The sequence below is a fragment of the Acomys minous genome (genome assembly GCF_964271855.1).
Source record: "Acomys minous genome assembly, chromosome: 1".
NCBI classification, from domain to species: domain Eukaryota; kingdom Metazoa; phylum Chordata; class Mammalia; order Rodentia; family Muridae; genus Acomys; species Acomys minous.
Window position 1 is genome coordinate 113,197,341 of NC_140483.1, and position 12,665 is coordinate 113,210,005.

The 12,665-nt window shown below is 42.1% G+C and overlaps 1 protein-coding gene across 1 annotated transcript in view; it reads left to right on the forward strand.

Moving 5' to 3' along the window:
* Positions 1-12,665, forward strand: part of RP1 (RP1 axonemal microtubule associated) — a 296,647-nt gene that overhangs the window by 12,029 nt on the left and 271,953 nt on the right. The window contains exons 2-4 of the mRNA XM_084776855.1: positions 6,677-6,827; positions 8,576-9,214; positions 9,934-10,105. Coding sequence (XP_084632981.1) covers positions 8,588-9,214; positions 9,934-10,105 — 799 coding nt within the window. The 5' untranslated portion in view covers positions 6,677-6,827; positions 8,576-8,587. The remainder of the gene's footprint in view (positions 1-6,676; positions 6,828-8,575; positions 9,215-9,933; positions 10,106-12,665) is intronic.

Sequence of the window (12,665 nt, forward strand, 5' to 3'; positions counted from 1 at the left end):
AAAAATCTGTTTATCATTCAAGTGCTATGACTACCACAGTAAGTACTGTATCTTTTCTCTGGGTTTCTCTTCCCTCCTGTCCAATAGGGCTATGGAAAGTTGGGATGAAACAAACTTTGCTACAATATCATCTGTGAATTGCCCTGACAATAAACCTTCTGCTTTTTACTAGTTTTCTTTTTTTAAAAATTAATTTATTCTTGTTACATCTCAATGGTTATCCCATCCCTTGTACCCTCCTATTCCTCCCTCCCTCCCATTTTCCCCTTATTCCCCTCCCCTATGACTGTTCCTGAGGGGAATTTCCTCCCCCTGTATATGCTCATAGGGTATCAAGTCTCTTCTTGGTAACCTGCTGTCCTTCCTCTGAGTGCCACCAGGTCTCCCCCTCCAGAGGACATGGTCAAATGTGAGGCACCAGAGTACGTGAGAAAGTCATACCCCACTCTCCACTCTACTGTGGAGAATGTTCTGTCCATTGTCTAGATCTGGGTAGGGGTTTAAAGTTTACGGCCTGTATTGTTCTTTTTTTTTTTTTTTTTTTTTTTACCAGTTTTCTACATCACCATTCCTCAAGTGCCTGAATTCTTACCATGTGCTAGAAAATTAAATTGAAAGTATAATTAGTGAAATGACATATGCATCTTGTGGATCCATCATTTAGTTTTCCATACGGGTTGGGGGGACCAGATGCGCCACATTGACAGAGGCAACTGTTCAGGTCTGAGCAGCACAGAGTTAAATGTACTGCTCCCTGGGCCAAGCACTGGCCAGTCAAGCATAACCACAGCGAAACCTGGTGAACCAGACGGAATTACATTTTCCTCCTTAATCTTACAAAGGATTCATAATTGCTCCATTGTCTAGCTTTTGGCATCAAAAGTGTTCTGAACAGAGGAGAGAAGATATTGGCAGCATGCTATCCCATCATTAGCAGCCAATTTTAGTGTAAATTGGGCTGGGGGGGCAAATAAATTCTTAGTCATCTTCCTTGTTCTGGGGAGTCAGTGGGGAGGAAAGAAGCACGTCTCAAGATTCCAGTTTCTTTTTTTTTCTTTTTCTGATTAATTCTCTCCTTTATTAAGACAAATGCTTCAGTATTTCCAGATGAACATTTTCACCTGAAATAATACTTTATAAAATTACTTTTGGTGAAAATCTACATTTTTGGATCTTTCCATAAAAAAGAGAGAGAAAGGGCTGGGGAGATGGCTCAGTTCTTAAGATTCCGGTTTCCTCATTTCCTCTATCTCCACTTATTCCTCAGTGCAAGCTGAACGGATCACTTGGTTTGTTTTCTTGGTAAGTCCACACTTTATTCCAATCTCAGAGGGCGTGTTAGAAAATGCTTGGAGGAAAACTTTCCTATCCAAACTTTGATTAGTTTTATAAACTAAAACAGAAGCACAGTTGTCAAATGGCACACTTTGCCATCAAGACTTAGCGCTCATGTAGCTGGTCTTGCTCCTGTGTGGTGGCCACATGATGCGCCAGCTTCCCTTTCCTCCTGAGGGCACTGGACCCCTACTCTGCATCTGGCATTTACGCTTTCCATAGATTTCCTCTGGAAAGTGTTACCTTCTGTTTACTGCTTTCAGTTTGGACTAGACATCTCTTCATGAGTATTTCCTTGACACTCAAATACATCATCAGGTCACTCCTGAATTACACCACTAATGTTCATGGATTCTCAGAGAGGTGCATGATTAAAATGGGCAAGGTCTGACCCACTTCCTTGGAAAAGAATTTGGTTTGTAACCTCTTGCCCAGCGATTGTATTCTGTACTGAAATGGGGACAGAACCTTTTATTTAATGCTGGATCTTCCTTATGTCTGTGTTATTCACACAGGGCGTTCATCACCATGGGCTCCTAAGCTTGACTTCTATGAGTGCAAAACCACACAGCCACCTAAAATTTCCACCAGTGGTTTATTCCACTGCTGTGTGTCTGGCATCTTCCACAGCACGGTACTCTTCAGCTTGCCCATTATGGATTAGGCACAAAACAGAACTGGCAGTAATGGAATAAGAAAAAGGTAGGGGAGGGTATTAGCTCTTTCTCTATTGGGCTTTGTCTTACATTTTCTCCCTTATTGGTCCAGGTATAAACTTTTCTGCATAGTTTGTTAGCCCCCAAAGTGAAGAAATGTAAAGCTTTTCAAAAACCTTCACCATGTACAAATATGTTTCCCAAATGGCCATCAAGTTCACAGGGTTTCAAACAGCAAGATGCAGAAGACTAGAAACATTAAAATCTTTGCAAGGCCCTTACAAAGAGATGCATTTAACTTTTCCAAAAAAAGGTAGAAATTTGTCTCAACTGTCTATTTATGAATCTTCAAATAAACATACACGTGAACCAACTAAAAATAATTGGAGATAAAGGGCTTTGAAATTTTTTATTTAAATAGTGAAGGACATTTAAAAGTGGACATAGAGTAATTGCACATATTTATGAGAGATAGTGTGACATCTCAAGCCAACACGATACATAGTGACCAGACCAAGGTGAATGGTGCAACTGGTTCCTCTGACATTTACCCTTTCTTTTAAAATTTGTTTTAGTTTATTTATTCATTTTACATTTCTATCATAGCATCCTTCCTCCTCTCCTCCCATTCCTGCCCTCCCATCTTCTTCCATATCCCCCCCCCCCCACCTCAGAAAAAGGGAGTTTCCCCGTCCTAACTTGCCCTGGCACATTAAGTTGCACCAGCACTAAGTGATTCCTCTTCCACTGAGTCCCAACAAAGCAGCTCAGTTGGGGAAAGTGATGCAAAAGCAGGCAACAACAGAGTCCATGTCAGAGACAGCTGCTGTCCTAATTGCTAGGGGACCCCTATAAAGACCAAGGTATCCATCAGCTACATATTTGTAGGGGACCTACGTCCAGTCAATGCATGCTCTTTGGTTGGTGGTTCAGTCTCTGTGAGCCCACATAGTCCTTGGTTAGCTGACTCTGTTGGACTTTGTGTGGGGTTCTTGTTCCCTCAGCATCCCTCTACGCTTCCCCCAACTCTTCCACAGGACTCCAGAGCTCACCTAATGTTTGGCTGTGGGTCTCGGCATTTGTTTTGATCTGATGCTGGATGGAGTCTCTCAGAGGACATTTATGCTAATCTCCTGTCTGCAAGCATAGCAGAGTATCATTAACAGCATCAGTGGTTGTCTCTCTGGTCACAGGGTGGGTCTCCAGGTGGGCCAGTCATTGTTTGGCCCTTCCCTCAATCTCTGCTCCATCTCTATCCCTGCACATCTTATAGGTAGGGCCAACTTTGCAACGAAAGTTTTATGGGCATGTCGGTGTCCTACTCCTTCCACTGGAATTCCTGCCTGGGTATAGGAGGTGGCCATTTCACTCTCCATATTCCCTGCTGCTGAGTCTCAGCTACATCACCCCAACACTCTCCCAGGAGCCTACCCTGTCATGGGTCTCCAGCTTGTCCCAAAGATGCCACCCCATTGGTTTTCCTTCTCTCTCCCAGCCCACTCACCTCCCACCCCCACTGTCTCCCCACCTGATCCCTCCCTACCCTTCTTTCCCTTCCCACCCCTCTTCCACCCAGTTCTCTCTCTTTATCCACTTTGCATGTCTATTTTATTTCCCTTTTTGAGGGAGATTCAAGCACTTTCCCTTGCGCCTTCACTGTTACTTAGCTTCTTTGAGTCTGTGGATTATAGAATGGTTACCATGTAGGATATGACTAATATCCACTTCTAAGTGCATGCATAGCATAATGTGTCTTTATGTGGGTTATCCCACTCAGGAGATTATTTTGTAGTTCCATCCATTTGCCTGAAAATTTCCAGATGTCCTGCTTTTAACAGTTGAGTAGTATTCTACTGTGTAAATGTACCAGTTCCTTTATCCATTCTTCAGCTGAGAGACATCTAGATTGTTTCCAGTTTCTGGATATTATGAATAAAGCAGCTATGAACATAGCTACCCTTTCTTTTTGTTGGGAAGACATAACATCTCTGCTTACTCTCTGAAACAGTCAATTAAGTTAGCCACAGTGAACAGAACAGACAGGAGTCTTTCTTCCTGTCCACTTGTATTCATACACTGGTGAATCAGCTTCTTAGCTTCTTATAGTTGGAGAGGGGAAAGAGATTAAGCAGCTGCCCAAGGTCAGGCCAGTGATTATCCGAGGATGAGAAGAGGTTTCGGTTTTGCTGACTCTATTGAAAAGCTGGATTTCCCAGCTACTCACGCACTTGCCTGCGATGCCAGCTTTATTATCTTAAAAACTATAATCACTTTAGCTCTCTGGGGAAGGGAAAGGGAGAGGCAAATCATTGCCAGGTTGATCACAGAATGTTCTTTTTTTTTTCCCCCTCTTTGGAGCTGCGTGTAAAGATTTGTAAGTCACTTGGGAACGGTATGTGGAGTCTTGGATGATAGCTTGCAAATATTTATGTAGGCAATTTGAGGCAGATTTACAGTGCATGCCTGCCTTTTGCTACCTCTGTATTACCAATTTCATCTCTTTCATTCAATTTGTCTTCAAGGCTGCAGGGCTTTCTTATGCTTTCAAAGGCACTAATTGTTAAAATGATTAAAAACAACAGAAATAACGTATACTACAAAAGAAGACCTACTTCTAGATAAAAGCCTTTCTACACCTTCTAATATTGTCACTCAGATTCTGGCCTCAAGAAATCCCTCTGTGGCTTAAAATGACCTTTCTTCAGCTTGCGTGGTGGCACACCTTTAATCCCAGCACTTGGGGAGGCAGAGGCAGGCAGACCTCCATGAGTTCGAGGCCAGCCTGGTCTGCAAAGTGAGTCCAGAGGCTACAGAGAGAAACCTTGTCTCGAAAACAAAACAAAACAAAACAAAACAAAACAAAACAAACAAAAAGTCCTCTCTTTACTTCTCCCCTGGTTTCTGTTTTAGAACAGGCGGTGCATGCAGCAGTTACATGGCTCCATTTTTGTAGGTTCATAGTAATTCTGTCACTTACAGTGAGTGGTTCTCAGCTTGAGCTCAATGACATGATTTATCTTCATCTCCTCCAATTTGCAGAGGAGGCATTTGATTCTGTTTTAATGTACCCACTACAGATGCCCATGATACATTCTTCACTTCATGATACAGATCCTTCTAGGTGTACTCATTACAGATCTCCGTGATACACTCTTTACTTAATGATACATATTCTTCTACATATACTCATTACAAATCTTCATGATATACTTTTTTAGTGTAAAATCAAATCTTTACAATAATATTTCTAGTATGAACTGGTATTTTCTTTTTTAAAATTTTATTTATTAACTTATTCATATTACATCTCAATTGTTATCCCATCCCTTCTATCCTCCCATTCCTCCCTCCCTCCCACTTTCACCCTATTCCCCTCCCCTATGACTGTGACTGAGGGGGACCTCCTCCCCCTGTGTATGATCATAGGGTACCAAGTCTCTTCTTGGTAGCCTGCTATCATGACACAGTCTTAATGATACTCGTTCCTTTCCATTCAAATGTTAACCTGCAGTTCAAGCCCCCCCCCACCCCCTTCTCACTGTTAGGTCATGACAGATGAAATTGATGAATTGCCAAACTCTTACTTTTCCCATTGGAGGAGCTCTGATTTGTGTCTCTTCTGTGATTTTTTTTTTTGAAATTCTACGTTTTTTTTTTTTTTTTAATTTTTAAAGATTTACAAAGTTTAGTAATATTTTTACAAATGTGGTTGAGGATGTTGCTCGGTTGTTTAATCTGTAAATGGCCCTCATTTAGATCCCTTGCATTGAAAACCAAAACTGGACATGAAGCAATTCCACAAATACTCTCCATAGCTATAGCGCTCGGTGGTTCCTGTCTTCGACGTTTATCTCATTCTGAGGCCTCTCTGAGCTGGTCAACTTTAGAGGCTTGTCTCTGTCAGCTCTCACAGGCCATTCCTGGCTCCGGTGCACAGTGGCCCTCGGGTGGATATGGATTGATACCTGCAACTTTAAGCAATTTTCTGTGAACTTCCAGCCAGATCTTTCAAGAACTGGGGAAGGTGGGCGTATGTTCACACACCTGGAGTTCCCCTGAGTCCTTTGGAAGGAGCAGAGGTGGGAAGGCAAAGAGGATCTCAAAAGGAGATCACTTACAAGGTGTGGAATCCAATCAAAAGAATACAAGTAGCAAAATTAGCAGTCAAGGAAATCTGTTTCTTGGCCTACAGTCTTTTAAAAGTTTTATTCATTTTCCCAACTCAGCCTAAAGATTGAAGGTGATCCCAGGTGTGCAAGCCCCAAGTTAATTCTCTGTGTGCGTAGATAAAGCTTCTACTCAGTCTTTAAAAAATTCATGATACAGCCATCAAGGGTCTGTACCCTCTGCTGGACTGACTGTCACTAAAGCCCACTTCTAACGTTCAGATGGGCAGGACCCCTGACTTAGTGTTAGCGAAGGGGGCTGCTTGAGATTGTTCCAAGCACACTGCAGACAGACTTTGCTAGCTTGCTTGGTCAGTGTTGGCAGGCTCAGACCATCAGATATCTCTGCGGCAGTTCTTATAGGGCAGTTTTCCCCAGATGGGTTGCTTCACGAGCTTGCCGGACTAAGCTGGGAGCTGTCACCTCTGACATTATTTTCCTCTCCGTGGTAATCAGCCAGGCTCCCTGGTTTGCAACAGTTATCTCATCCGTTGCTCCTTTTCTTTCTTTTACGTGAAGGAGCTCTGGGGATTCTGGGAGTGTGACTATCTCTTCCGGGGTGCAAAGGATGAGGGGAGGACCTAACGTTTCACCCAGTTAACACACTGGGACAAGCTCTTCCTTGCAACACAGCCAGCTGGAGTTCGGAACACCTGGCAGCCTGGCCGAGGTTGGTGAGCAGTGCGTCAGGGTGGACGTCACTGAGCGGGCAAGATCAGGTGGTCTTGGGACTGCCTTGGCTCCATGTGGCGCTGAGAATTGGAGCCAGTTGGGAGGTTGCATCATGTGCAAGAGTTCGTCCTCTGGAAAAGCTAATTGGGGATGCTTCCTTGGTTCTTCAGGCTTGACGGTCTGTGAGGCTGTGCGAGTCTCACACTGGAATGTTGCAGACCCCGTGAAGAGAAATACTCCATAACCAAGTGTTGATGGAGTGTCTATGTGCCTAGCCTCCTGTAGTCTGTAGGGCCCAAGAAGACTGCCTTCTCCCTCAAGCAGGTGCCTGTCGCAAAGTGACTTAAGAGGTCTTACCTTAGGGCTCAGTATGCCCCTGTGCTCAGTCACCTTTCACAGAAGGCGAGTGCCCATTTAGGTGAAACAACCTCAGCCAAACCCCAGGGTGGAGCCCAGTCAGATCGCACAGCCACAGAGCTGTGAGACCACCGCGAGTCTTCACACGCTCATTCGCCATCCATCCAGAAGTTAGTCGGTTTCACTGTAAATTCCCAGTCTGTTTCACAGGAGACTAACCTACCTTTTCCTTGGAGACCAGTGCTATTTCAGTACTCCGTCATTAAATGCAGTCTCCTGCAGGTGACCCAGTGCACACAGGCTCTTCCTGCCTGTCTCTCAGGGGCCTTACCTGATCTACAAGTCCCAGGCCAGTCTCATCTTCATATACTTAGAGGCTCTGATTCTGAGTCTTACAGTTCCCTCAGCCACCGGAAGAGGGTGCTGGAATCCCAGCTGGGGTGCACATTTCTCAGTCCCAGCGACTTCAGGGCCCCAGAGCAGCAGCTGACCTATCAGGGGTTATGGTGAAGGAGAGTTCGCTGAGGGACTTCCAGGAATGTTGTGTGAATCTGTCTGGAATAAGGCAATGAGAGAAGAGGGGAGATGCCACCGCTGGACCAAAGCCAGGATAGCTCCCGAAAGGCTTTGATCCCCGGGCCAATTTGTATGCTTTTATACCCTAAAACCACAAGGCAGGCTGGGCAAGCCAGCAAATTCCTACAGCAGCCTATGCAGCACTTTGCCGGTTGTTAGGGCAACCGTCCATTGTTTCAGTTATTCTTCTAGGTCATTCTGTTCCTGGCAGCAAGTGAAGCCAAGCTTAAGAAACAGGCCGTACAGGCAGTGCTTTAACCAAATCACTAGATACACCAATATCTAATAAATTGTCTTTTCCACCTTATTCTACCGCACCCATACAAACCTGTGTTATAGAAACTTGGTAATAAGGTCTTCATTCAATTATATACCATGAATTATCTTTCTATGACAAAAAAAAAATTCAGACCCTTCAGCTGCATAGGGTTCTGCTGTGTTGACATACATACCATAACTTGTTTACGTTCATCTTTTTAAGTGCCAATGTGCTATACTAAAAATTTAACCATCGATGTCCTTATTCTCCTCCCCACCCCCAGCTGAGGACCCAACTCAGGGCCTTGAGCAAGGCAAGCGACTCTATCATTGCATTAAATCTCCCAGTTTCAGTTATTTTGGTAGTGTCTTAACACTGTCTTTCAAACTTAATAAGTATATTTAGCTAATAAATATATTTAATATTTCATAAATATAACTCTAGCACTCTTATGAATGTCTCCAGCTATAACTAGCAAGTATTAGTATTAGCATATAGTCTTAGCGGTATAGCTACAGAACATGGTGGAAATAAGTCATTCCTGCCCTCTTTAGGTCTCATGCAAAATGAGCGAGACACCTTCTACTACTTTCTCCATGGTTCATATGACTTCTTCTGAAGGTCAAGTTCCTTCTCCTCGCCATTCAAATGTCACTCATCCTGTAGTGGCTAAACGCATCAGCTTCTACAAGAGCGGAGACCCTCAGTTTGGCGGTGTGAGGGTGGTGGTCAACCCTCGTTCCTTTAAGACCTTTGATGCTCTACTGGACAATTTATCCAGGAAGGTACCCCTGCCGTTTGGGGTGAGGAATATCAGCACACCGCGTGGAAGGCACAGCATCACCAGGCTGGAGGAGCTGGAGGACGGCCAGTCTTACCTGTGCTCCCACAATAGGAAGGTGCTGCCCGTTGACCTGGACAAGGCCCGCAGGCGCCCTCGGCCCTGGCTCAGTAGCCGCTCTATAAGCACGCATGTGCACCTCCGTTCCGCTGCTTCCACTGTGGCCACCACTGCTCTTGGAATGCTCGGTGCCCCAAGGAGGCTTGTGGTCTTCCGGAACGGTGACCCAAAGACCAGGCGTGTGGTCCTTCTTAGTCGGAGGGTCACTCAGAGCTTCGAGGCCTTTCTTCAGTACCTGACACAGGTCATGCAGTGTCCGGTGGCCAAGCTGTATGCAACAGATGGAAGAAAAGTGAGTGTTCTGGTGACACCACGTCATCTTCTGTGTGCGTGTGTGAGTGAATGTGTGTGCACGTGCGTACGTGTGTGCATGTGTGCATGTGTGTGTGTGTAAACATGAGCTTATGCATCTGCACGTGCCTGTATAGATGTTCTAGTAGTCTTTTTTTTCCTGTCACAATCTGACAGGTCATTGGATTGGCAGGCACCTGCATTCTCCTCTTCTCTTATCCTTTAATACTGATTGTGCTTTGCTAAAAAATATGATTTTTACAATTTTTCTCGGAAGGGAATGGCATTTTCCTATCTAGAAAAAGCCTTTTTCTAGTGTCCCTGTGACAGGTCTGGAGCTAAGAAATCACCTTCTAGACCTGCTTGCTATTCCACCAGGCCCTTTCCCAGTTCACTTTGGATTGAGAGGCACATGACTAGAATTAGATTTTGGCCAGAAATACCACATAGCTTTTTAAAGATTCCTTTAGTTATGCCAGAAAACTTGCATGTCACCTTCTAGCTAGAATGCAGGCCCAATAGTGTGCCTGGTCTGGTTACACCCATCCTCCAACCGGCCTAGATTATTTTATGTCCATAATTAGCATCTGAAATATGCTTGGTTATTATTTCTTTCAATCTGGGGAGCCTGTCAAATTGAGCCATTCAAAGTTATAAATATACTGACTGGAGAGGACAGTACTTGTTCATGTGAGAACAGTGATTCTGATTTTTTTCTAGGTTCCTAGTCTCCAGGCAGTGATACTGAGCTCTGGAGCTGTGGTGGCAGCCGGAAGGGAGCCATTTAAACCAGGAAATTATGACATCCAAAAGTACTTGCTTCCTGCTAGGTTACCTGGGATCTCTCATCGCGTGCACCGGAAAGGAAAAGCTATGTTAGAAAAAAGAAAGAGTAAGTAACTTACAAATAGACTTTATTTTTAGCTCTAAAGTTTTTTTTTTTTTTGGCATACCAATAAAGATTATATTTAAAGGACCAAGTTCATTCATCTCAACAGACAAAATGTGTGATGATTAAAAGTATTCCAAAATGAAAACAGCTAATTTATAGATGGAAATAATCACAGAGGTTATCTGGTGAGTTTTTGACAGACTTTCCCAAAATAATCAATGATGTACATTTTTTTTAAAAAAAGGATGAGGTATACTTTTTATTTTTTTATAAAACAAAATGTCAAAATTTCTTTCTTCAGAAAGAGTTTTATGGAATTGTATGTGACATCTCTGGTAGTTGTAGACTTTTGTCTGAATAGCATGTATAGCTGAGCACAGCAAATCAATGGTTTATATAGTAAAAAATAAATCTAGCTATATATGTCCTCCTCTCTGAAGGTATTCCTGTAAAATTATCAATTCTAAGAAACACTTTTTGATCAAAATAAAGTGGTTCACGCAGCCAGTTCACACTAATAACAATAACCTAAATTGTGACAAGTTTAAGATTTGTTTAACAGTGCAGTATTATCTTTAGCAGGGAGGAGAAAGGGCTATTTTGAGGCCCAAAAGTGTGAGAATACCCCATTATTCATGTGCTCATTATTTCCAAGGAAACGTAAGCTCTATGCCAGTGTGCTGATTGCTGTTTATACTTGAATTTGAATTTCCATTCTCTTTAGGCTTGGAATAATCTTTATTTTAAGAAATAGTAATCCCTGTACTTATTGCTAGCATGGATGAAATAATTTACTGCTTTCATTTAATTATTTCAAATGTATACTCTTATTTGTCAATATACTTTTTTTTTTTTTGAGACAGGGTTTCTCTGTGTAGCCTTGGCTGTCCTAGACTCGCTTTGTAGACCAGGCTGGCCTTGAACTCACAGAGATCCATCTACCTCTGCCTCCCAAGTGCTGGGATTAAAGGTGTGTACCACCATGCCCAGCAATACATATTTTTAAAGTATTAACTACAAAACATATATTTTGCACATAGTACTCTTTTATATTGGTCATATTTCTGAAGTGTTTTTTCTTTTTGTGTCTCTTATCAGTTGATTATTATGACTTTTGATAGATTTTGGGGCTGTGAGAGATTTGTTAAATTTACTTCAAAGAGTAAAAAATGCAATATTTTTAGTTATTAAAATTATAAAAAATATTTTTTTAGGTTTATCTCCAAAAACTTCAAAGGAAATTACTTTAGGGGATTTGTGCAAATCTGTAAGGACTCCTAGGAGGAAATCTGTTACATTAAAAAGCATAACAGCCAAAGCTAATGACAGAATCCTCACATTAAAAGGCATACTAGGCTATGTCTAACTCAGCTGCTTTTTATGTATATATTAAATGAACTGCACTGATTACACTAATGCAAAATTAAATATTATCTGATCAATCAGGTACTAAAGATGTTTCTGTTTTCATAAAGCTTCTATTGTCTCTTGTGTATCTCAGATAGAACACCACCATACTCTGCTGTTTGCCTGTCTTACATAAATACACAGAACCTTATTAGATTCCAGTTTTAGTATTGGTAAACAGATAAAACAAAACCACACAGAAAACATTTTTATCTAATGCAATATACTTTATTATATTTCTTATTATATACTTTATATATTTCTTATTAACATTCCCTTATAAAGCTGTTAAAATTAAAATTCTGTGAATGCCTCCATTAAAGTATGGCTAGTTCACTTTTTAATATTAGTTTGAAAAAAAAAACAAAATTCAGTAAGATTTTCCCTAAATAAGCACTGACTACATACAGTTTAGAAACACATCTGTAACATTTTATTATAAAATACAGAAAAAAGTATTTTGTACTAACTTTTCTTTTCTTCTTTCTTTGCTGCTTCTTCTTTGGGACATTTACAACTTCTCTGCTTTCTGTGTTGTGTTTTGACATGGCATCTTTTACTCTTAAAATCTTGAAAGTGAGCACACATACGCCTTCAGTCCTAAGACCCCAGACTGATTCCCTGGCTTCGGAGAAAACATATGATTGTTACTCAGACTGTTCCATAGCCCCTGAGAATTACTTGACCTTAGAAAAACATGATTCTCACACTCTCTCAGCCTATCCTTCTGAAGATGGTGTTGAGAAGTCAATTGTGTTTAATCAAGATGGTACTATGACAGTTGTGATGAAAGTCCGATTCAAGATAAAAGAAGAAGAAACTGTTAAGTGGACAACCACTGTCAACAGAGCTGGCCTTTCTAATAATGATGAAAAGAGTAGGATGAGCAGTAATCCAGGAAAAACAGATGATCCACCATCTAGTTTAAAGCTTGCAGCCTGCTCACTGTCTGAAGACATCACAGACACTGCTCAGCAGGGCAGTTGGATAGAAGAAGAAAATACTCAAACGACAGAGCAGCAGGCGGAAATGTGTAGTTCTGCTGGCTGGGAGAATGCATCTGTGGAGACAGACACTATTCAGGCAAGCCAGACACAGGTAAAACATTTTTATCGGCCCCCAACGCCTGGGCCAAGGAGGAGGAGACAAAAGA